This window comes from Indicator indicator, chromosome 1 (assembly GCF_027791375.1).
Source record: "Indicator indicator isolate 239-I01 chromosome 1, UM_Iind_1.1, whole genome shotgun sequence".
NCBI lineage: Eukaryota > Metazoa > Chordata > Aves > Piciformes > Indicatoridae > Indicator > Indicator indicator.
Window position 1 is genome coordinate 116,788,071 of NC_072010.1, and position 26,338 is coordinate 116,814,408.

At 39.9% G+C, this 26,338-nt stretch overlaps 1 protein-coding gene across 1 annotated transcript in view; it reads left to right on the forward strand.

The window, feature by feature from the left end:
• The window catches only part of BACE2 (beta-secretase 2), a 50,842-nt gene extending 26,157 nt beyond the window's left edge, over positions 1-24,685 (forward strand). Inside the window, exons 3-9 of the mRNA XM_054382670.1 lie at positions 5,071-5,287; positions 6,849-6,977; positions 8,179-8,313; positions 10,933-11,034; positions 16,548-16,697; positions 17,889-18,057; positions 24,432-24,685. Coding sequence (XP_054238645.1) covers positions 5,071-5,287; positions 6,849-6,977; positions 8,179-8,313; positions 10,933-11,034; positions 16,548-16,697; positions 17,889-18,057; positions 24,432-24,685 — 1,156 coding nt within the window. The remainder of the gene's footprint in view (positions 1-5,070; positions 5,288-6,848; positions 6,978-8,178; positions 8,314-10,932; positions 11,035-16,547; positions 16,698-17,888; positions 18,058-24,431) is intronic.
• The last annotated feature ends 1,653 nt before the right edge of the window (positions 24,686-26,338 follow it).

Consider the following 26,338-nt stretch of genomic DNA (forward strand, 5'->3'; position numbering starts at 1 on the left):
ATTCCTGACTTGAGGTGAAGCTAGTTTGCTAGGCCCTGTTGATAATCTCTTTTTGAGACTGGCCTTATGATAGCCTTTTCCCAGTAGTCAGGTTTCCTTCCCTAATTATTATGTCTTTGCATAGATGATAGACATGACCCTTGATATCACATCAGTTGGATCCCTAAAATTACCTAGTAGTGACCTTTACCAATGTGTAAATAAGACAAATGGCTTCTGAGCACTTTTCTTCCACACTATGTGGAGCACTTGAAAATAAGATAAGGTTTCCTCTCATCTGGTAACCATTCCTGCAGTTTTTCCCTATATTGCCATGAAGTGCTTCCATATGAGAGTTATAAACTGCAGATTGAAGGGAAAGAGGGATTAGTAATTTATTAAGTTAATGGAACTGAGTTATAGATGTGTGCTTATTAGAATATTAATATTGTGTCAGAGACAGTGAGTGATAGGTCTTAATTTCCTGATTCCTGTGCTCTTATTTTAATTTTATTCAAATTATCCAAATCTGAAATTAAATGCATGATTGTTTTTTGCCTGAAATTGAGAAGAGTGCATAGCAAAGGCATTATCTTTGTTTCAAAGGACCCAGAGGGTGTATTGCTCAGTAAGAGCCCTCCTTGAGCAATTTTAGATCTAACGTGTTAAATGATGTTGCACGTCCCATAATCCATGTTGTATAATTCTACTGCTTAATTATCTGGGTCTTTCTGTATGAAATGAATAAAGCTGTTATCATGAACTCTTCACAACTTGGGCTTCTGAGTGGCTGTGACAAAACTTTGCTGTGAAAAGTTCTGAGTCTGCTGTGATGGCCATGCTGCATAAATCACCATGATGTGTAAGTTTTTGGGAAATGACCTAATTTGTCCTGAACTAAAAAGAAACCACAACATTTGTTTCTCACATTATTCAAAATAACTAGTACCCTACTTATGATAAGTTTATGCTGAGTGCCCTACTTATGATAAAAGGCTATTTAAATAGATGTATAAAGGAATTTTTACACTTGAAAGTGAATTACCAATGATGGCTTTGTAGCAGCATGTGAAAGAACAACGTACTCAAGGCTGTCAATGTTCAGCAACAGTATTCAGTTTTATTTCATGTGAGTACTACTGCCTCACTATCTATAAGATTTCAAGAACAAACTGCTCCAGAGTTGATCATTCCAAGAGATAGAGAGGTAAGAAAATGATAGGTGGTAAATTGAGGTAATACAAGAAGTTATGTACCAGCAAGAAAAAGTAAACTGTTGCTTTTGGTGGGATCCTGTGAGTTTGGTTGTATATACTGTACAGGTTGTGGTACAATGGGGTAAATTATAAACTTGTTCCATAATCCCTGCAAATTAGAGGGGAATTCTAGATTCAAAATCAAGAATTTATGTTGGATTTTCATGTTTTCTTTAAGTTGTTAGCCCTAAATCATTTACCTTGTGCCATTCACTAGAGAGGGAATCAAAAACTCTGTGCAGATTATTTTGCTCATTGCTGTTTTCTGACCCTTCTTTGCCACTGCCCTCTGTGGAGACATAGATTTGGTGCTTAAGAAATGGGGTAAGCAAGAAAATCTGAAGTCTTGGTTTGTTGCAAAGCAGCAAGAGAGCATGTGTTTGGCAAGCTTGGTGTTAAGCAGGGCTTCCTGTGTTGTGGATTTGCTGTTCCCGCATAGGGCTTCCTTCAAATGCAGCATGGCATGAGAAATATTTCTTTCAGTTCTATGTGCTGGTAATGAGGAGTAACTATGCACAAGAAAATGAATCTGTTTCTAGTTTTCTCATGTGAGGCTTAAGATCCATTCAGAGTTTGAGGACTTTGTTTCTCTTGGCTGCTTTGAAGTAAAGATAGTAACCAGGAAGGAGAAGGAGAAGGGAATAGCCACACAGCACCATAATCTAAAAGGCTTTTCTTCTTGCCTCTGGCTAAGATTCACTCTGTCCTGCTGGAAGGCTTTAATTTCTTGTTTTCTCATCATAGCCAAAATATCTTCCTTGGAAAGTTTTGTGCTGTGTATTTGTTTTAAAACACTTGGCCCATCAATTAGAGCAAGTCTCTAGTTCTGACTTCTAAAGAAGTTTTCTTCCTTTACACCAGTGAGGTAGAAAAACATAGGCTGATTATAGCCAAGAGGATGATGCAGGAAGTGGTTCATACGTTTTGAAATGGGATCTCTGAGGCCCATTATCTGATTTATTTCTGCCATCTTAGAAGCTACAAGCTACTGAACCTTGAAGATCCTCAAAGGGTTAGGTGTTAGGAGTATCAAACTGCTCAGGGTTAGAGCCTAGTCTCTTGCTATTCCCTCCTCCCTTAGCTAGGAAAAGGATCAGCTACATGGTTCATATAGCCAAACTGTACATCAAAATAAAGTGTCTGCTTGAATGGATGGGAGTTCTCTGCATTGCCATCTGAAGGTTGTTTTCCCTAATAAGCATTTTGGCGAGCTCAGGTACAAGGGGCTGTGAAGCCACTTCATGTGGCAGTTTGTGTCAGAGTAGCTGTTAGATTAAAGCTGTGTTGATAAAACTGTCCACACTTCATAAATCACATGCAGCTTTATTGTTAAGGCATAGATGTAAAGATGGTGTTATGGAATTATTTTAAACTTGCCTTTTTTTTTCTTTTTTTTTTTTTTTTTAATTTACTTTAAAAAAACACAGTATCAAGTGAAAAGTCTGTTCAGATGAACCAAACATGGTCATCTGTCTCTTTTGAAGGGGAAGCTTAATGCTGAGGAATGGAACCAAACTAAATTGTAAGGGATCTTGAAATTTTATAGCTCTTCAGTGGTGATGCAGGTGGAAGATGATTGCTATATTTATACTACAGGTTTTTAAAATGAAAAATCTATTGAAGCTTTTTTAATGTTTTTGTTAAGACTTCTAAAAAGGATTCTTTTCTCTTTTATTTTTTTTTTTACTTGCCGTGCTTAACTGCTTCTTTACCTTTGCTTCCGTGATGTAGAAGGAACTCCTTTTTTGCCTCCTCCAAGTCAGTGAATCATTTGTTAATAATATCCAAGTCTACTTACTTCCTGATAGATAGAGCAGACTGCAGATTTAGAAAACCTATGTCTTCCTGCTGATACTTGCAATAATATTCCAATTTACTCAAAATGGATTTTTAAATAATATTAATGAGGTACTACTGTGCAGCTATTCAGTTAGCTTGTCATTTCGATTTTAGATTTGAATTCAGAAGCTTTCTGTTATGAATTTGAGCACTTACGAAATTAATATGGCAAATATGAATGTTAATAAAAATACTAATAACTTTTTTATTAATATGAAAAATTGCCAAAACGTATCGGATAGGTTCAATGTACAGTTGGGATATATATTTACAGCAGGAATGTACAATATTTAGGCAAATACAACAATTCCAACAATTTTAAGCAAACCAGGAGGAATAATAGGGAAAGACAAAATTCCTCGGCGCAAAACGGTGCTCGACCACGGAGGGGAAACTCGACAAGAATCGTTAATCCAAGGAGGCAATGAATTAATCACTCACGAAAGGTTTTACCCCAAGTAGGGGGGGTGCTGCTGTGGTCATCATCCATTGAGGCTTTGTGGGGCACTCTTGTGTGCCAAGCATGGCTGGTTGGCAGCAGGAATGCCACGCACTCTTTGATGCTGGTCTGGTGCCAGCAGGACGGCGGGCTTTACGACGCGGTCAATGCGAAGGGCTCTTGGCTTTCCTGGGTAAACTGAGGCATGGCAAAATTCTAGTTGCAAGGGGAGGCTTGCAGTGAGACCCGACCTGGAGTACTGTGCCAGTTTTGGAGCCCTTTTTACAAGAGGGATATGGATATGCTGGAATGTGTCCAGAGAAGGGCCACCAGGATGATCAGAGGGCTGGAGCGCCTCTCCTGTGAGGACAGACTGAAAGAGTTGGGGCTGTTCAGTCTGGAGAAAAGAAGGCTCCGAGGTGACTTTATTGTGGCCTTCCAGTATCTGAGGGGAGCCTACAAGAAAGCTGGGGAGGGACTTTTTCGGATATCAGGTAGTGACAGGACTAGGGGGAATGGAATGAAGTTGGAAGTGGGGAGATTCAGGCTGGAACTAAGGAAGAAGTTCTTCACCATGAGAGTGGTGAGACCCTGGAATGAGTTGCCCAGGGAGGTGTTTGCAGCCAGGCTGGATGAGGCTCTGGCCAGCCTGATCTAGTGTGAGGTGTCCCTGCCCATGGCAGGGGTTTGGAACTAGATGATCCTTGTGGTGCCTTCCAACCCTGACTGATTCTGTGATTCTATGAGTAGGCTCGTGGCTTCCATCCCAGCCCCTGGCCCAGGCAACTCGAGGCAGGGCAATTTGAGGCAATGCAGATGAAAGCAAGGCAGGATCCAAGCAGGCAAGGCGAGGTGACTAGAAATCAGCCTGTATATGTATCTTGCCTGAGATTCAATTGGGCCAGTAGGGCAACTGAAGCCAGCAAACAGTTACCCAATAAGAGGGGATTCTGCCAGGCTGTGGCCATAAAAGGCAGAAAGATAGGCCTTGACTGGGAGAAGCAGTGGCCAGTACACGTCTTCTTACTCCAAAAGGAGACTTGTGTACCAGACACGTTGGGTCCTGTCCCTTTGTCCCTTTTCCTGCGTTACCCTGGCTCCTGCAGGAAGGAAAGGGGAGAGGGGGACCATGTCTAGACACATCAGGGCCTGTCTGGGTTTGTGCTGGGCCTCTTTGGCCCTACCACAACACTTTCCCTTTTCCTGCACCACTGAATATGTTCCATCTCCAATTAAAGAGTATTACTTCCATTGTGATGGACCAATTTGAGTTAGGGATACATTACACTAAGTGGCATAATACCTTAGATATATTTTAAAAAGAAAGAAAAAGACAGACTTTGTGAAGATTTGAGTCACTGATGGCTTCAGAATACAAACAGGGCATTTCTTTTACTGCTTTTACAAGCCATCCCCCTCCTTCTGTGAATATAAGTGATTGACTTTGAAGAATTCAGGTTTTTTTCCTCTCTGGGAAAAAAATGATGTTGAATATATTCCATTGTCTCACACTGTGAATGAACAGTTCATGCATAAGTGTATCTCTTCCTTTTAAAGGTCAAGTACATACAAATCTCAAGGGATTGATGTCACAGTTAAGTACAGTCAAGGAAGCTGGACTGGAGTGCTGGGTACAGATGTCATTACTATCCCAAAAGGAATCTATGGCAGCTACACCATCAACATTGCTACCATTCTTGAATCAGAGAATTTCTTCTTACCAGGGGTTAAATGGCATGGGATTCTTGGTCTTGCCTACGATGCCTTAGCAAAGGTAAATCATCCTTTCCCCAACAGCTGTTTTTCACAATGACAATAAAAAGAAATCCAGCTAATAAAATGAGGAGATGGTCTGTCAGCTTTAGATTCCTCCCTTCCCAACCAGTCTTTCCTAAGGATACTTTGTGTTTGTTAAGGAAAAATAAAACTGAGTTGTGATGGTACCACAGTCCTATGTGAGCATTTTGGCTTTTCTGGTAATGGAGGCTCTGATTTTAGCTCCTCTGAAATGAATGAGCTTTTACAGAGCTTACAGTGCCAAAGTATGTGAGTAAAGGCTTCTAGCATGAAAGGTGGGTATTAGGGCCCTGGTGATCTCTCTTGAAGACTTTTCAATGGACTGGTGAACCTACTTGGCATAGCCTTTGGCAGTTCATTCTAAGACATTCTCCATTCATCAAGAGTTGAGATGGAGGGGATATATGTATAATTTCAGAACAAATAATATCTACAATGATCTCACTACAGTAGAACCAAGCACATGCAGGACTCAGGGAGGTAGGAAATTCAGATAGAAGTTCAAAACCTAAAATTGTAGACTGTAATTTTATAACCTTAAAATCTAAAACTGAAAACATGATTGGAATACTACACAGCGATTGTTTTCAACCTACACATAACTGTCTGAGAAATTCACAGAGAGATATATCCTGTTAGAACAAATGATTTGATAGTGCCTGCTGGCTCTGGAATTAAAATGCTTTATTCGAGAGCTGTGTGAACATTGTATTGACTTCTGTCTCATATTTGCTAGCACACACTGTGAACAGACAGAGAAGAGCTGCTCCTCAGACTCTGGTTTGGGCAAATACTGTGTTCAGGGCATTTATTTTTCCCTTCTTCCAAAGATTTAAGTGGTGGTGGCTTCTGAGGCTGCTCGGTGCTTTGTGTAGTAAGAGCACTTGGCACTTTGTAAGCGAGCCAAGGTTCCTGCCTGTCCTAGCATGTGTCTGCACAGAAATAGGAATTACAGTGAAACTGCATTGCTCTAATAACTGCAAAGGAAAGCACAGCACGCAGTGCAGAAAGAACCTGTTGCCCAGTGGTCAGCTAAAGTGAGTGTGCTTGCATATGAAGTTCTTTAAAAGAAAGAGGAGGAAATAAGGGTCAGTGAGTTCAGAGTTCATTAGAATTAAACTGTATTTAAAAACTTAAAATCCTCCCTTTAAAGACCTGTTTTTTAACTGTGGAAGGGTGTGTAAGGCAAGTTACACTTGACACTTCTAAGCCTTTTGGAAAGGCCAAAGTCTTTTCCAACCAGAAAGGAACAGTGAGAGTTTCTCACTGAAAGTGGTATTCGAGTTTGAAAACTGCAATTGAAAAATACTCTTGTGCTGTAGGGATTTCTTTGACAGTGGTCAAGAGTAAAAATGTTTTTAGAAAGAGAAAAAATGACAGATGTTGTTTTTTTAATGACTAGAATTTTCATTACCTGGTTGTCAAAAATTCAGTTTACTTGTGAAAAATGGTCTTGTTTGAATGATTTGCTTTTTTATGCAAAGAAACTTTAATGAAATTCTGCAATTCTTGTTTTGTTTTTTTTTCAACACTTCAAGCCTTCAAGTTCTGTGGAGACCTTCTTTGATTCACTTGTGAGGCAGGCAAAGATCCCCAACATTTTCTCCTTGCAGATGTGTGGTGCTGGACTGCCTGTTTCTGGAAGTGGTACCAACGGAGGTAGTCTTGTGGGTATCTGTCAGTCTGAGAGGGAAGATGTATCTTTGTTAATCTCTCTCCCTCTTTTCTGTGACTATCGTACTTCTTCCAAATTAAGCATTTAAATATATGAAATGTTTTAATATTTTTTAAGAAAAAGTTAAGCCCTCAGGCAAAACTCAAGTGTCTATTTTCATTCTCCGTTCTTTTTTTTCTTCTTTGTCTCTCAATTTTGAGTAAACTTTTTTATCTCAAGTCCAATTTTAATAAAGAAGAACAAATCTTGTGGTGTTCTTTCAGTGCAGATTCTACTACCTTTGTCAAACTTGAGTAGTCTCTTACTCAGCTGCTACTCTTGTTCAAGCTCATCAGAATGCTGCAGCAAATTTTTTTTCATGTGATGTGAAAAGGGGGAGAGGAATTAAGGGTCTTTTCCTATATTAAAGGAAGAAATATGAAGACCAGTTCTTACACTTACTAGTCTGGAAAGTCTTTCCATCAGTTTTAGTGGGACTACGAATTGGGCATTATTTATCTGGAATCAGAAGTTAGAATGACTGTTCCCAAATTATCCTGAAATAAGCATATCAGCACAGGTGTTGATTACAAATAGTTATTAGACTGTGAATTCACATAATGTAAATGTTAACACACTCAAGATAGATGAAGCCCAAGGGAGAAATTGCTTGTTAGTTTAGTTTAAAGTCTGATAGCCTAATTTTCCCAGTCAGCTTCAACATAACTTTTGATGGAAGCTAATAGTGATGGCAATAATAAGATATAAGTCATATTCTCTTTTGGATGTGTGTAGGAAAAATGAAAGGTTCTTGGACAGTATTAAGGCTTTTTTGATCTGCTAAAGTTAATTTATGATGTAAAAGTTTGATATTCTGTCCCAATTTTTTGTCCATTGCCTAGATTAAAACACTGAATATAGTTTTGATTTTAAACAGAGGAGCTTTCATAAAAGAGTAAACATATGCTTGTAGATGGAGATGCTGGTAACTTGGCCCAATATGGGAATTTTGTTTGACTGAAGAACAAATGTCTAGATGTTTTATACATCTTACTGACAAAGATCTTGTCAGTAGCATCCTTACAAATAGTGCTAAATTAAAATTTTCATATGCTGTATATCACAATTAAATATTCTCCTGTTTTTCTCTACTTGCCTCAAAACTAAAAATCCAGGATTTTAAAGCATGTGAATTCTTTTCTCCTTTCCCATAGGTTTTGGGTGGGATTGAACCAAGTCTGTACACAGGTGATATTTGGTACACACCAATCAAAGAGGAGTGGTATTACCAGGTTGAAGTTCTCAAACTGGAGGTGGGAGGACAGAATCTCGAATTGGACTGCAGAGAGGTATTTGTGATGATGTGTTTCTGTCTATATGAAATGCAAGTTTGGTTAAATCAAAAACACGTAATTGATCAGTTTTGTATTGCAGTCTTCTATGACAATTAAGGCTGCATGGTAACTTTGAAAAGAAATTAAGCCCTGTCAAAGAGTGTGTACATCAAGCATGCCAGAATTGCTTCAAAGAGAACTTTAAAGTCAGTGATAATATTTTCAGTAAATTAAGAACTAAGCTACAATTGTTAGGTGAATGGTCCACTGAAAATAAGGCTGCTGTGGTTTGGACAGGGTCAGCCTCTTGACTAGTTTCAGTTGTAACAAAGGTGTCTAAACACTGAGGATGATGCATTGATTCCAGGAGACAAGAGTTTTTAAGCAGCTGCAGTTTATGGTTTGCTGTCACACACTAAAATCTAATCGAAGGGGTTTAAAGCAATTCTGGTCAAACCAAGAAAAAGGAAGATTTTTGGATTGACCCCTATGGAGATGAATAAGCATGTAATTCATCATGGCAGTGGGCAGGTGTCATCCTGGGTTGCTTCCCAAAGCATCTCATCCTATGCCTCCTTTTCTTTCTTTCTTTCTTTCCTTTTTTTTTTTTTTTATTTGCTCACTTCAGCCTTGCCAGTTATTATTCCTGATGGATATATACTGTGGTTTTATTAAGAATAATGTTCTGCTATCTCTGAATCAGTCTAATGAGACTGTGTGGTTGTAATTTTTAATCCAAAGCTATTTCATTTTTTCCTCTGGAGGACATGTGTGTGTTTGCGTTTTATTTGTTGCTCACTGTTGCTTGTTGGTATTCATGTTTTGATTTTAGTTCTATAATTTTCATGCTTTGTTTCTTAGACATCTTAGTTTTATCTTATGCTTGTTCTCTTAGCTGGAAATCACTGGGATGTGATAATTCTGAGCTTTTATAGTTCATACAAATTAAATTACATTCATGATAAAGATCTTACATGTGCATATTTCCATACAAAATGTGGAAATGAAATTCTCATTTAAAATATTTTAAACTAATCATATAGTCTTTCAACGTAATATGGAAAACAACATCTATTTAAATGCCTCTCTCTATTACACCTTTAGGAAAGCAAAACTATTACTCCTCTAACATCAGTGTTTGTGTTTGCTTTCCTTTTTTTTCCTTAAAAAAAGCCCAGTCAACATGTTTTTGAAGAGGAGCCCGTGTACTAATGGTTTAATACATGCTGTTTCCAGAAAACAACTCACTTAAAAATCTTGCAGTGTTATGAAAGTTTCCTGTTATTGTTGCTCTTTTCTGAGCCAGGGCTTGCTTTCACATGGTACATATTAGCATATTATGTTCGTCCCAAGTACAGAAGGCAGCATTCCTTTCTTGATCAAAGGAGGTCTTCCTGCAAACATTTAGAGGAAGAACAGTAACTCAGAGCTAGTATGATTAAAGTTTGGCTAGATTAGAGGCTTGCAGAGGATACATAATTCACTGTATAGGATGCTGAATTATGTGCCCTCTCTCCTCTTAGTTGTTTTCTAGGAAATGGAACATTCTTTGTAACCATCACCAGAGACTACTCCTTTCCTTGCCAGGGAAAAATAGTCCCTTTACTTCAATGCTGGGAATCTGTCCAGTGTTACACTGCTGTGGCCTTGAGCCTGGCAGACCAGGGCTGAGAGAAATACTGAGCTGCCAGCAGTGCACCCCACATGGTGCATTGTTAAACATTAACCAGGAAGACTTAAGAAGGCAAGGTACTGCCGGCTGCAAGTACGTTGTATGCAGCGTGAAAGTCCGGGTGCTTAGTCCCTCGCCAAGCAATCGCGTGACTCTAGGCAATTTGCATGGATTTATGTTAGTGGCTGACCCTCTTGGCTATGCCTCCTACCCACTTTCATCCACAGGTGGCTTTTCAGGATGCTGGCGACTGCATATTTGTGGACTCCACTACACTTTCATAATTCTCTCTACTCTTTAGAAGTATTTCCGAGCATGTCCAGTTTGCTTTACTTTCAGCTCTGCTTGGCCGCCTACAGCAGCCCTTCTTTCAAAAAGAAAATAACTAAGAGTTCCTTTTTTATGTTTTGGTGGAGTTATTTTTGTCACTGCACTAAAGATATTCCATGTCACTTGGTAAACATCCAAACCAATTTACTTTCAATTCACTTGCTGTTTGATGTCTTCCAAAAATCTTATGCTGTATATTACCTTGTGTCTTATGATTATGCCATAAACATGTCTGTGTTCAGTTATATTGATCCTGCTGCCAAAGCTGGTAACAGAAGTAGTTAATGCAAACAGCTGCCACTGCTACTTGCCTTTTCTTCCCCCCACCCCCAATTAATCATAGTTTTCAAGGAGTTAATGAAAAAATATATATGTTTTTTAATGCGTATTCTTTGTTTACTGTATCTGAAGTTTGCTGAAATCTCTTAATCTGAATGTTGTGATTTTAATAATGAAGATAAATGTTTGTTTAGGGGTTTTTTAGTGAAGTTTTTGAGGCAGCAAGATAGAAATTTCAAGTTTCTTTGTGCTTTTTTTTTTTTAATCTGTGTTTTAGTGGCTTTCAGCAGTTGAGAGAGAGAGAGGTGTGGCAGTGTGTAATGTCTTTCCTTTTTCTTTCCCTCCTTCCCTAGTATAATGCTGATAAAGCAATAGTAGACAGTGGAACCACGCTCCTCCGTCTGCCCCAGAAGGTCTTCAGTGCTGTTGTGCAAGCAATAGCTCGCACGTCCCTGGTAAGCTAATGTCATTAAATCTGCTTGAAATGTCTCTTAAATCATCACATCATCTTTGAAAGGAGTAGGCATCTTTGCTGTCCACCATGAAAGTCTTAGAGTTTTAAGCCAAGGCAGATCAAAAAAATCTTTCCTAACTTACTTGTGTTAATAAATTAGAAACTATAGGTAGTGATGGAAATAGGAAAGAGAAAAGCAGAGGTGAAAAGGGAAAGAGACAAAAGTAGTGTCTGAGTACAGACAAGAAGTGCATGTATGGAAATGCATCAGAAATAGTGAAGAGGTAGAATATTTTGTTCTAAGCATTTCAGAAGCATGGACATAATCCCTCTTACTCTGATTCCAAGTGTTAAGAGTGCAAAAATCAGTTATTTCATTCAAAATGGAGTGGTTTATAAAGCAGAAGAACCTGCTGCTGCAAGCAGTTCCTTTCCAAGTATAATACTTATTGTTGTATAGAGTAGACGTCATTCGTTAGGATTATTTGCATCAACAAAGCTGCTTTTGAGCTTGGTTACTGAATTATTATTTATGTCTAAACATGTCTTTCTTTGGAAATAGAGTGGGCTTCAGAAGTAGGGCATGGGGATGGTGAATTTCTCTGAGTGTAAAGTAGCTGAAGCAGCATTTTCTGGTTAATAAAAACTATTCAGAAATGTTGGTTGAACAGCACTGAGGAATCTAAAGATGAAGAAGAAGTCCCAGATATTTTAATGTGAGTAAGTTTATTTTTTTGCCATGGATTCAGAATCAGACAGCCAGTAATCACTGCATTTCACAGGAATTGCACTAGCCGGACTATTGGCTGCCTGCCTAAAAAAGTATTTGCCTGTATGCTGATAATTCAAGATTGAGATCCTTTTCCTACCAGATTGAGAGCAGAGATTTGGCATGAAATGTTCTTCACTGCCTGCAGATGTCCAGTATCTGAAATAAATGTACCAGTTACCTTATGTAGCTCAGCTTCCCTGGTTGAAAATTTCTTCTCCTTTGCAAAGCACTGTAAGCATTAACTGGAACAATTTCAGTCCATTGAAGGAAACCTACACAAGAGCTCCTGTAATGGCACTTTGTGGATAGAGCATCCTCCCATGAAGTGGGTCACAGCGGTCCACACTCCTCTGTGTTGTTGGTCAGGTCAGTTGAGCTAGTGCTTCCCACATGACAAGTAAATAGTTAACTGATGATAAGGTATTAGAGGGGACCCACTCACTCTGCTTAATGGTTTCTTTTCTTCTCTCTATTAAAAATGCATAAAGTAACTGTTCTGTTTTAGGTTTTCTTTTTAAGCTCAAAGACTTTGCTGCTGTACCCGTTTCCCTCCACACACGCCGTAGAATCACAGAATGGTAGGGGTTGGAAGGGACCTCTGGAGATCATTGAGTCCAACCACCCTGCCAAAGCAGGATCACCTCGGGCAAGTTGCACAGCAATTCATCCAGGCAGGTTTTGAAAGTCTATAGAGGAGGAGACTCCAAACTTTCTGGGCACCCTGTTCCAGTGCTCCTTCACCTTCACAGTAAAGCTTTTCCTCTTCTTGAGGTGGAACTTGTGTTCCAGTTTGTATCCATTGCTCCTCGTCCTAACAGTGGGCACCAGTGAAAAGAGATTGGCCCCGTCTTCTTGATGCCCACCCTTAAGATATTTGCGAACACTGATCAAATCCCCTCTCAGCCTTCTCTTCTCCAGGCTAAACAGCCACAGGTCTCTCAGCCTTTCCTCATAAGACAGATGTTACATTCCCTTAATCATCGTAATAGCCCTCTGTTGGACTCTCTTCAGTAATTCCCTGTCCCTCTTGAACTGAAGAGACCAGAATTGGACACAGTGCTCTGTATGAGGCCTCACTAGGCAGAGTAGAGGGGCAAGAGAACATCCCTTGACCTGATGGTCACACTTCTTAATGTACCCCGGGATACCATTTGTTCTCTTGGCCACAAGTGCTCATTGCTCTCTCGTGCTCAATGTACTGTTCACTAGGAGTTCAAGGTCTTTTTCCATGGAGCTGGTCAATCCCTAACATGTATTGGTGCACGGGGTTATTCTTGCCCAGGTGTACAAATCTACACTTGTCCTTAAATTTCATTAGGTTCCTCTGCACCCAGCTCTTAAGTCTATCCAGATCTCATCAAAAACTACTTTTGCAGCTCTAAACAAAGATGACAGTCTATAAAATAAGAAAGTAATTACGAGATATAAGGATCAGAATCCAGCTGTGTAGGAGCAAAGTCAGGAAAATGGGTATTTTTAGCAATTGTACTATGGCTTCACAACTGTATTTTTAGCACTTTCTGCTTCTGGCAGACTATGTACCACTGAAATACAAAATCATCTGCTGTCATCACACATATTTCTCTGACCACCAGGTGAGCCAGGTTAACAAGTTCCTGCTCCCTAGTAGCTTGCTCTGGTCTTCCTAGCCAGATATTATTTCCTCCTCAGGTATGCTGGGATGTGTTCCTTTATTCAGCTCCATTTAAAAACCAAGTCTGTGAGCTTTATGCTCATTAATGGTGCAGATAATTTTTTAAACCTTATTTATTTCGAAAGATGTCTTTTAGGGAGCTGTAACAGTGTGAGAGCTGAAATCCCCCTCCCACACCGACAATAACCAGGCTAGCTCAGTCTGGAAGCAAATGAAGCTGTATTTTACAGGCAAAACTACAATCTATGATGAAATGCAATGAATATGTACAAATATACACTATTCACAACATTTACAAATATGTACAATCAACAGAAAAACACAACCAAGCCCCCTGGCTTCCCCCTCCCCTCGAGGGGCTGTCCTTCTTCCCCAAGGGGCCTCCCCCCAACAGCCAGAAGGACTTCCCCCAGGCCCCCTCACAGAAGGCAGAGAGTCAAGAAGCAGAGAGGCTGTTAGACTTTGCTTGTCAAGGTCAGTATGTGTGTTATCTTATCTTTAGCCAGAAAAGAAGAAGCAGGCAGACTGAGAGAAGACAGACTGAGAGACTCCCTGACTGCCCCACTGTCCCATATCTTATTTTGAGTAGTGATTCTTAAACATTTCTATCTCTCCAATGGAAGTGTTTAGAATAATCATTATTTTGCTTTCTTACACCCAATAGTGATTTATTTACATTCTTTCACTTTCTGTGCTCGAACTTTGTGAAGAAAAATTAAAAAGACAGTCTTAGAACCATCACAGGAGCAGACAGAGATGCAAACTGATGTTGGTAGATCTGAAGGTCAGTGGTTTTGGCAGTTGAACAGAGAAGAGCCACAGAGGGGTGGTAGCTACTACACCTCACTGAGCTGAAGTCAGAACAGCATGTCTATTCAGAGCATCAATATAATTCTAAGTTAATAAGTTGAAGAAAGGAAGGCTCAAATCTTTATTTTAATAACCTTTTAGGTATCCTACATCGAAATTCCCCCCAAATGCATTTCTTCAGTGCACAGAACTAAGGCAAAGAAATGCAATGTAATAAGCAGTCTTCTGAAAAATCAAGAGTAGGCACTTAGAGCACTTTCTAGACTTGGTCTGTCCAGTCTACATGCTATCTTGCAGTTTCTCTCAGATCACAAGCTCTACTTCCCAAGAGAAAATTGAGAGAGTGGCTGTATTTTTCAGCCAGTCTGGCCTGGCACGTAGCTGTGAGGGGTAAAGCATTCTGTCTTGTGCCAAGACAAGTGAGGGGAATGGAGAGGCTGGATTGCATCTTTCTCCTTCACCCAAACAGGAGACTTTGGTTGTGAAGGGTCAGAACAAGATACTGCCTTGCATGTTGCTTCATGTGGGGAAGAAGAACCAGCACAAGGCAGTGCACTCAAATAAGGAAGTTTTTTTTTCTCTGATCTGGCAAGAGATCAGCTTCAGGGAGTGTGAAGATTAGATGTTTGGTTTAGGCAAACAAGCTCTGTATTGGTTTGCTTTTTGCTTTGTGAGTGCCATGGATATATTAAGAAAAAACATTAATCAACCTTATTTCAAAAGCATATCAAGTTGCACTGGTAGTGAGTGACAGGGCAGTAAAAGAGGCAAAAGAAGGGACATACTTCTTTCAATCTTTCAATTGACTGTAGCAGATCTTGATACCCTTAGACGGTTGGAGATTTTTGTCTTAACTCTTGCCTTCAAAACCATAAGTTGAGTAAGAAACCAAGTGTGTAAGGAAGAGAGATTGTTCCATTACACATTCATGTGGTTTGGTTTTGTTAATTGTTTGAGGTTATTTTAATGTCTGCTGCTTCAAAATGGTGGCGTTTGGTCAGAGATGGTTAGAGAAGAGGTAGATAGTAAAAGCTTATTGATGCTGTGCCTCTGCCTTTGCTCAGGAAGATCATACATGTTCATTGCAGAAGCACAAGTAATGAAACACAAACAGGGAGGGAAGGACAAACTAAACTTGCTTTTGCCTCTTGCGCATGTCCAAGTTGTCATGGTTTAAGCCCACTCAGCAACAAACCACTACACAGCCATCCTCTCTAGTGGAATGAGGAGGGGAATACATAACAAAAGGTGCAAGGGCTGAGACAAAGGCCAGGGAGGGCTCACTCAACAGTTGTGATCATGGGTGAAAGACAGGCTGGACTTGGGGAAAGAAAATCAATTTATTTTGAACAAACCCAACTCCAATTTACTAATTGAATCAGAGTAAGATAGTGAGAAATCCAACTAGATCTTAACATCTTCCCCCTACACTTCCCTTCTCTCCAGGCTCAGCTTTGCTCCTGATCTCTACCTCCATGCTCTCAGCAGCACAGGGGAATTGGAGTTGCAGTTCTTCCCATTTTGTTTCTGCTGCTCCTTGTTCTTTATGGGGAGGACACTTCCCCTGATGCAACATGGTGTCTCTCCCACAGGAGACAATCCACCATGGGCTTCTCCAACCAGTGTGAGTCTCTTCCACAGAATGCAGTCCTTTCAGGAACTGGCTTCCTCCAGAGTCAAAGCCTTCTTTGGGTGTAGCCACCCGCTCTGCTGTAGGGGCCTCCATGGGCTGCAGGCAGGATATTGCTCCACCATTAATCACCATGGGCTGCAAGGGCTCAGCCTGCCACATCACCACAGGCTGCAGGGGAGCCTGCTTTGGCACCCTCCCTGCTCCTCCTTCCTTGTTGACCTTGATGTGTGCATAGCTGTCTCAGGTCCCACTCCTCTCCAAAACAAAAGAACTTACCCAACAGGTATTTCTTCTCTTACGTTATAGAAGAGGTGCTTCCACATTGCTAATAGGCTTGGCCACACATCCAACTTGGAGCCAAGGGAGCTTATCAAAGCTTCTTACAGGAGCCACACCAGTAGCCCCTGCCCCAGGCACAAACCCAAACCCAAGACAAGTCATAATAGGTTATGACGTGCCTTGATTTGTGTGTTGCTTTGATCCTTAAAGAAAAAGTTCTTTGTGTTCATGCTTGAATTTCTCCATGGAAACAGAAGTACTGAATAGTGGTAGTGATCATTTGCAAAAGTCTGTCAAAATGCATGTAATTGCTATGTATCTATCCTCCTTTTTTTTTCATTTCATATTTCTCTTTTTTTCCAATAGATACAAGAATTCTCTTCTGGTTTCTGGACTGGTTCACAGCTTGCATGCTGGGATAACAGTGAACGACCCTGGTCCTTATTTCCCAAACTCTCCATTTACTTGAGGGATGAAAACTCCAGTAGGTCGTTTCGGATCTCTATCCTACCACAGGTCTCAACCTTCATTGTTTATTTACTTACGCATTTAGTCTTACTATTACAAAGCACTTGCTCTTAAAAAGAGGACCTATTTTTAGCAGTAATAGAGAACTAGTTTATTGCATGCAAGGGAGACTTTTTTTAATTAAATTTTAAAAAGCTCATTTTAAATAGGGAAAATAAACTTGTCAAGCCTAAAGTAAGAAAAAAAAAAAAGTAAAGCAGTTTCCCTTTGAGTGTAGTCCATGTAGTTGGGAGGGACTTTTTCATTTGGTCAGGAAAAACAGGCAAGTTTTTGTTTGGTTTACAAACTTTAGCTACATTAGATGTCATTACAGAATGCTCATTTTGATCTTGCTTTGGGAAGCAAATTGATTTGTTTTTTTGTGGCATTCTGAGTTGAAATACTTCTTGTGAATATGACAGTCTTGGCAATGAGCCTATGTGATTTCCTCACCAGTTTCTGTAACTTGGTTGGTTTCTCTTTTATTAATATTCCATACCAGCTTTTAGAACATAGTATGCCAGTTTTATTTTTCCTTTCTGGTTTCCCATCCCAGGCTGCAATACAGGCTAGTGTCCTCTAAAATCACTAATACAGTCTTTCACTTCAGGGGGTGGTCAGGAGTAAAGGGAATAATGAACCTATTAAGTACATTTTAACTTCAAATATAGTAAAGCCATACAATAAGCTTTTTTTCTGTATTGATCTTGTAGCTTGGCAATCTTTCATCTTCCCTGAGGAGACAAGGGGTAAAATGTGACTTGAATTTATGAATCTAGAGCCTTGAAGCTGACACTGAACACTCTCTGAACTGATTTCATCCTGATCGTTTTTGTAATAATAAAATTATTCTCTAATTTGAGTTCGTATCCCAAGATCTTTCTCAGCTATCCTTCCCATGTAGAAAATACAATAAAAAGTGTCTTTCATTAATTTGCTGTTGACCATCACATAATGACTGACTGTGTTCAAATTTAAGGTTGGAGTCCAAGAGCTTTACCTCTACATGTAAGCTTTGACCAGCTATTAAATAATGTACAGAAATCTATTTGTCCCCATTCATCCTCTACTTCTAGTGGAGTTTGAATGCTTGAATATATAAATCAAAACATCTGAACTTTTAAGTACTGTGTGGTGTTGCTTTTTACAGTCTGGTGTTTTTTTGTTTGTTTTATTTTTTTGTTTTGTTTTAATTAACAGCTTTATATTCAACCCATCCTTGGGATAGGAGAAAATCTACAGTGCTACCGATTTGGCATCTCTTCCTCCACAAACGCTCTAGTTATTGGTGCTACAGTCATGGAAGGCTTCTATGTAGTATTTGACAGAGCCCAGAGAAGAGTGGGCTTTGCAGTAAGTCCGTGTGCAGGTAAGAGAAATATTGTTCAGGACTTGAGGAGTGATGAAACACCTGTTCTCTCAGAAAAAGACCTTTGCCACTTATCTGATGACAAAAAAGCGTGGTTGCTTATGAGCAATCCCAAGCTATTCAGATTTCAAGGAAAGAAAGAAAATCTGTATTGCACAGAGCAGTCTTCTGGCATGAAGTAAAATCAGCCTCAGCTCTGGGTTTCTTAGCTGTGTTTTCTGAGAGCATATCTTCTTTCTGAGACATCTGTCTGTGTGCCATTTCCCCAAGTGTTCCATGAGATGAGTCCCTGTTCTTAATGCAGCTTCTTTTTTGTCTAGTTCCTGTTTTGATTCAATTCTTCAGTTGTCTAGTTCCTGTTCTTCATTCTTCAATTAACTTTACAATGTGCAGTGAAGTATTCCCACTTTTCTCTTAATGTAAATTGTGCCTTTTCAGCTTCTCAGAAATACTGAGAGAAAAAGCTAAAACAAAAAGGGGACTCAAATTAAGACCCAAGGTGTTTGTATTGGTTCTAAACATAGGTTTTTCAGTGTAAGTAGAAAGTTTTGGGTTTTTTGGTTTTTTTTCCATTAGCTGCTGAGAAAATGTATCAAAGCTTGTAACTTTTGCCTGGATAATTTTTTGTGCTTTTTTCTGTGGTTTCTGTTATCTCACCAAGGGTAGCTAAAACCAAAAGCCTCCCCCTGCTGATGAGACATTGCTTTACCACCACAAGAACATAAAAGAAAGAGGAAGATGTGCATGTATATGCAAGTCACTGTGCCAAACAGAAGTGGCCTGCCCTGAAACACATTGTATCATTTGAGATTTGCATGAGAAAAGGATTATGACTGACAGTGTTTCTTTAATCCCCAGTATTTCTGTAAGGGCAGTTAGTACTTGAGTGCTTAATGCAACCAGGTCATTGAGGGGAAAAAAAGCTAGCTGAGTTGCAACTCCAGGGCATTTTAAATGCTGCTGCCTTTTTTTTTTTTTTTTTTTTTAAATCTCTACATTGTTAATGGATTCAAAATTGTCTTACTTGAGCTTGCTGAGAAAAACTCTGGTTATTGATGTGGGTTGCTTAATGAAGACTCTTAGGAGGTACCATGCAGCGATGAAATACACATTTTGAATGCATCTGGAAGGACAGCATAACTAGAAAAATACTGCAAGACCAGGTTTTCCTGCCTTTCATTCTTGCTTGTGCTTCCTAGCTGCAATTTTAGCAAGCATAGATCAGCCTCCTGTTCCTGCCATGCTGCATCATTAATGGAGAGGGGAGGGAGCATTTTGACAACATATTGACCGGTGTGGTCAGCAGGGAACACAAGCCAGCTGATGCCCTTAAGAACTGCTTTGACAGCTTGTCATTATTGAGAAAAAGAGGCAGGGGACCATAATAGCACCTTAATGTTAATATTGCTACATAGAAACATAGTTTGGCCACTTCACATATTCTGCCAACCTTATCTAGAAAGGACCTGAGCTTGCTGAATAGCAAGGAATTCTGAATTTACATGAGCTTTGACACGTGATTGTACCCAGCTGGTGCTAGAATGCATTTCCTCCTTTCTTTGTCCATGTTTCATGCGTATGGGAACTTAGCTTCTTGAGAAATCAGATGACACAAACCACTGACTGAGACAAGATACACTGATTTGTCAGACTCTACTCACATGAGGCAGATGACATTTTGCTGGATGTGTCAGTTATTCTGGATTCACTTCTTTTACAGCTTGTGCTTTCCATATTTAACGCTACTTTCCTCCGAAAACCACAACTGTGAGTGGTTAGCAGTTAGTGCAGTGTGAGGGATTACACTGCCTAACTGGCTTCCTGTGGAGGCCAGCCATGTCCTCCATAGCAACTATATTAATGTAATTATGTGGCCCTTTACAGTCTGTTCATAAGCATAAATTAAATTGAATTACTGGTGGAATAAATCTTCAGAAACAGAATTATAAAAGACCATTTGGTGTGGCTTTGCAATGACCTGTGCTTTCTTGTTTACAGTCGAGTATTAACACTACATTTAAGCCTGTGTTTTGATAAGATGCTGAATGGGTATATGCTGTATACAGAAATTAGGTGAACAGGACTAAAAGCCTTAAATTCATTGAACGCCCAAGCTTCTATTGAGATTTGGCTAGAGATGAGAACCGGCTTATCCCACAATATTCCTTGCACCATTTTCATTCTCCCAGATTGTGGTGGGTTGAAATTCCGCCCCCCCAGCATAAAATTGCCAGACCAGCTCAGTTGAAAAGCAAATGGCTTAAGCTGTATTTACAAGCACAACTACAATCTAGAAATATGGAATGGAATGAATATATACAAAATATACAATATTACCACATATTTACAATTTATAAACCCAAGAACCCCCCTGAACAAAACCAGGGGGCTACCAACAGCTTCCCCCTCCTGCTCCCTTCCCCCCCACTCTCCCCCTGTACACAGGACAAAAGAAAGAGCAGAGAGTAGTTTGGTAGTACTTAACCACAACAAAGAACACAGCCAAGGTCAGCAGCAGCTAAGCAAAAGCCAGCTAGTATCTGCCAGAGCATAGGAAGCTGAAAAAAAGAGAAAGTTAGCTTACAGCTATTAACTTTATATAAGATATCAGGCCAATAGGATTATTTAGACCTTATCATTATTTTCCCTTTTACATCCAAGAGTGATTTCTTTACATTCTACCACTTTCTGTTCCGTTCTGATCTGTGGAAAATTTTCTAGGCACAGCCTAAAACTACCACAAGGATGTACTGAGAATGAGGAGAGTTAGATAGATGCTGCAGGAAGCTATTCTGTTATAGTAGGAAAAGAAATTTGCATTTTCTTCAATAAGTGAAACCCTTTAAGACTTATTCTGCCTGTTGCTAACTAGAAATTGTTTCAAGTTGTCTGATGGTAATTTCAGGTATAACATACTGTTCACAGTATGTCTGGGAAAGGTTTTGGGCCAGGTACCTTCTTCAGAAAAAATGTTCAGATCAGCTAGGTAGTAATAGTGAAGTAACCTAGTGACATGTAGGCATCAAGCAGAATTACACCTCTTGTATTTTTTGGAGTAAGTGAGAAGATCAGAGGAGCAAGACTTGAGTATTTTTCAGGGAAGAAACACACCAAGCACTGTAATCACAAGTGGCATCTGTGCTAAACTGTGATGAGAGAGAACACACCCAAATTTGTGGGCACTAAACTTGGAAGAATGATGAATAGCAGAGCTTCAGTCCAGAACCTTGATAACTTGGAGGACTGGACAGACAAAAACCTCAAGAACTGCAGTGAACAGAAGTGTAAAGTTCTGCATCTTGAGCAGAAACCATCATGCATGGGTACAGTCTGGGAAGGGACCAAGTGAACAGCAGCTCTGGAAAAAAAGAACTGGAGATTATGATGGGCCCCAAGTTGAATGCAAGGATGATTGCAAGTGAAACTACCTAACACAGGGCAACATCCACCAGTTACATCTAGGAAGTTTAGATTGGACAGAGGGATCATGGGGACTCCATCCCCAGCTGACCTGATCTGATGATGGTGACAGTCCTGCTCCGAGTAGTAGGCTAGTAGGAGTAAGAGACTTCCGGGGTCCTTTCCAAGCAGCACTTTACAGTTTTATGTTCTATTTGACCTACCTTCAGGTTTGGTTCCTTTCTAAACCATCCAAGATGGTGACTATTTTTCCAGTGCTATTTTGAATAAAATCCCCTTTATTCAAGGTCAGGCATTTATTATAGATAGCTACCACCAGATGTTCTAATAAAAATATGGCAAAATATCGTAATTTGACTTAAGTGTAATATGCTAAGTGTGTGTGACTGTTAGTTTGTTAAAAGCTTGTTTGAACAATTTAGGCAAATTTCCCCTCTTTTGATTTCCTCTCAGTTTCTCTGGGGGTGGAATAGAGTGAGGGAAAACTTTTCTTTTTGAAGGGAAGAAAGCAGAGGCTGTGCTGCTATCAAACATTCTCAAAATGTAAATTAAAATGTCAGACACTATGGCAACAGTTTTGTATTGCCTTTTTTTAATAGGAATAATTACAGCACTCAAGCCAAAGAATGAATAATCGGGGACTATTTATTTCCAAAGCTATCTCCAAGGTGGAAAATTGTGCTGCCTTTTTTTTTTTTTTTTAAATCTCTTAAAAATACTAAATTCCTAAGCAGTAATACTTGTGGCTTGCATTTCACTTTAGCATGTGGCTTAGTTAGGTTTTGCTGCAGGACTTCATAGACAGATGAAATGGTGTGAGGGGGTGAGATGTCCAGAAGAAACAACTGCAAGGCAGAAAAAGTTAAATACTGACAAAACTGATTCTGCCACAGACCTAGATAGTCTTTCACAAGTTTGTCCAGTACTGTGCAGCTCCCTTACTGTATCTGTGTATCAGAAGTGTGTTGACAAAGATATGCTGACACCATAGGGTGCATATGCCCTGTTACCATCTGATGAGATGAGAGGGTATGTTTGGTATTCACCAGAGTTAGGGTGCTTGTGAGCACAGCCTCAGTTTCACCCAGTCTGCTCTAACAGTATATTCCTGCTAAAGGAGTCTTCCTACACTTGCAGCTGGAGAAGGGGTTGGTTCAGTTGAGTGATCCTACAGAAAATTCTTCATTGGAGCATTCTGTTTGTTTGTTAATGATAGGCTAGTTTTCTATGAGATTAGTGAGTTGCCCTGACACTGCTTGCAGCCTACCAGTCACTAGCACCAGTACACAAAAGGCAGTGAGGGAAAGGAGCAAAGACAAAGCAGAACTGTCTCAGCAACAGCCCACAATTAAGTCAAATTAAGTCTAATGAGAGTTAAATCTTAAAATAATGAGGTGTTGGGAGGCCAGAGACTGAATGCCAACTGAAATCTCTCCCAGTAAGTTGCAGATAAAGCGGCCCACCTGTTCTGCATTTGTTTCTCTCCTCTCCCCCTGCCCACCCCCCCTTCTCTTCTACCCCCCCAAAAAAAACCCAAACCAACAAAAGAAACTTAAAGGCCACCTTCCTGCTATTTCAAAACCCAGGCTCCCCTTTTCCTTACAAAGGGTATTTTATGCTAATCTCTTTAAACATGTCTTCAGGAATTATGTCTAAGATCTCTGTAAATAACAAGATCCTGTTTTCAGTAAGCAAGATCACTTACAATTTGGCAAGAGTGTGTCTGTACGTAAAATTAACAATAAGTTAAGCAGGAAGGTTAAAACTGAGGCCTCTGTATATGTCCTAAAGTATCTGACCAGAGAAGTGAATTGCAACTGTTTGGAAAACTTCTTAAAATGCACAGCAGTACTAACTGCAGCCTCCTGGTTGCCCCAAGCAAGCTAAAAGGTATCCATCCTTCCCTGGCTGAACACCTGCAGATACCAAATGCTCTGAATATTTTGTTGCCCTAGGCAACTCACTTGCTCTGCTTTTACAATGCATATAGCCCTGTCCACAACTCAGGGGAACTTTGCTGTGCTTGCCATGGTTACAGTGACAACCAGGGGCAGCGTAACCCTTTTTAGTAAATACTGGTTTAACAAGTAGTGGGTTTGTTGTGGTGAAACAAGTAACACAGTCTGTGATGTTACTGAGATGGATGGCTGTTCAAAAATGGAGCTACCAATGCACCTTTTCATGCTTCTTGCCTTACCTTCGTCATCTCAATTTTTCATGCCCTGGGTTAGTTCTTCCCTGTCCAGCAGCACTGCTCCCTCTTGTCCCAGCTGTGCACTCCTGACATTTCCATTCATCTTCACCAAATTTCTCCTTTTCTGGACAGCTGTCACCCAGCTTTCCTGACTCGCCTCCCCTTCTGAATTTTCACCTGCACTCACAAGAACATCTGTGCTGCTTTCTGTCCTACACCTTGTGTTTGGGCTGCAAATCCTTTAAGGTATCTGTGAAGCTAATGAAACCTGCATGCTGCTGCCTAAAACTCTGGCAAACACAGAAGATATAAGACTCATCTGAGGTACTCCTCCAGTTCTTGTAATTGCCAAAAACAAACAAAACCTGCCCAGACCCTTACCTGCTCCAAGTGTAGGTGATGTACGATTTTTAATCTTTGTTAAACTGACACTTCTTAAAGGTTAGTCCTGAGAGAAATGGTGGTCCAGTGGCTTGGGCTTTAACTTGGGCTGTGGGAGCCCTGATTCAAATGTCTTGTTCTCTGATTGACAGCCTGTATAGATGTGGGAATGTCACTGTCTCCTTATGCTTTAGATTCCCATTCTATAAACAAGGAGTAACAGCATTTTTATTGCAATGGGAAATACAATAAAATATAGCATGCCAAGATGTATGATGACAGAGGGAAATAAATGTAGAAGTATTGAGGCTTAATGTTTTGTTATTTGCTTTTAAATGATGCCTGTAGACTTAATGTTTTTCTTTCTGTAATTTCACAGAAGTCGATGGCTCTCCAGTATCTGAGATTGAAGGCCCTTTCACAACAGCAGATGTTGCAAGCAACTGTGTTTCTAGCATTTCTTTCCATGAACCAGTGTTGTGGATTGCCTCCTATGCTCTTATGAGCCTGTGTGGAATTATCCTCCTTGTACTGATCATCCTGCTGCTTATTCCACCACGGTGTCAGCATCGCTACACCGACAATGACGTGGTCAATGACGAATCCTCCTTAGTGCGTCATCGATGGAAATGAGAAACTTGATCACCAAACCTGGGACTTATAATGAAGAACAACATATTTTGCCAAGAGGAAGAAGCCAATGCCTCAGTTCTTTCCATGTTCGTTACAAATTGCTGTTGAAATCCCGCCAACTATCCTGCGTCATAACTTTTTTTAAGCTTTATTTTCTAACACTGATTCTGAACCAAAGCACTGTTAACCACCTCTGTAAGTGCTACGGTACTGGGTTTGCTACTGCAGTACAGTGAGCCTTTATGTTCTTAATAGTACCTTCTTTAAGGAAAAAAAAAAAAAAGAAACCCCCCACACCATTGTGTTCTTCCACTGTCTGAGCAAAATTGTTCATTCCCCTTTCAAAACAAAAAAAAGAGAAAAAAAAAAGGAGCTGTCAGTATTCTGTCAGTATTTTCTAATTAATCAAGCCCTAACTGTAGAAGAAGAAAAAAAAAATAATGACCTTTCTAATTAATTCCATTAAATGAATACTGCTCTCTGTTTACATCAGTTCATTTTGAAACTGCTTATGGTGCGGGGGAGGGAGAAATATCAGACTTAAGCAGCAGAGAAAACAATTGAGGTCAAAAAGAAATGTCAGTTTGTGGGGTCTTTTTCCTCAAGATCGCTGCTGCTACTTCAGAGGGTTGCCCTTCCTGAATGTTGTTACAAAATAGTTTGAGGAGATAAAACCTGGGAAATTAACTTGCTCAGCCTTAGTGTAAAACCAGACTACCTCTCTTCATTTACAGGGGTGCTACCACTGGTAAGCATGTGGCTTAGAACTGGTCTTGAAGCACAAGACGTTCCATATGACCAAATGGAATTCCTTGCTTCAAATACTGGATTTTATAAAAACTAATAGGTCACAACTTTCCAATTTGGTGCACAAAAAAAAACTTTTCAGTTTCCTCCCTAATGTGGGGGTTTGTGAGGTTTCTTGGGGTTTTTGAGGATGACTGATACTTAGAAAGGCTGGTCTTGCATATGTATGGACAGATGATACAGGTAAGGTCTATGTTCTGCTGTGCCATTTGGTATTTCTAGTAAGCATGTAACAAAAAGTAAAAAACAAAACAGACTTTTCTTTTTCTTTCTTTTGGTTTTTTTGGGGTTGTTTTTTTTTTTGGCTGAGCTCAGCAACCTTAGAAGTTCAAGGGGAAAGTATCTGTCTTCATGGACAGACTGTGAAGTCAAAGTTTTAAGGCTGGATTGTTTCTCAACTTGAACAGCAGTTGGAGGTGTTTTGTTTAGCTTCACTAGTGCGTCAGTCAAACGAAAGGTGTGTGTACTCATCAGCAGAAAATAAATGTAGAAAGATGAAAACAATAGTGGGAGAGAGCAGGAAAGACTATATTTGACCCGACCTTCATTGCACAAGCACAGATCTTAATGCTGAGGTCAGAACATGATGTTTTCTTTGCAGACAGGACAGTTTCTCAGTATTGCAGGACATCCATCACCTTTTAATGCCACTGGCATAGTGGGTTTGAAATATAATGCAAGGTTGATGAGTTCAGTGATAACTATTAGTTATCCATTTGGTTTTGTTTAAAAAGGAAAAAAAATAATTCATTTACATTTCTCTAGCAAATCAGTTTGCAGTTTGCATATCTGTGTGGGAAACAAGGAGAGGGGAAAAAAAAAAGGAAGCTTAGCTCTGAATCTCCC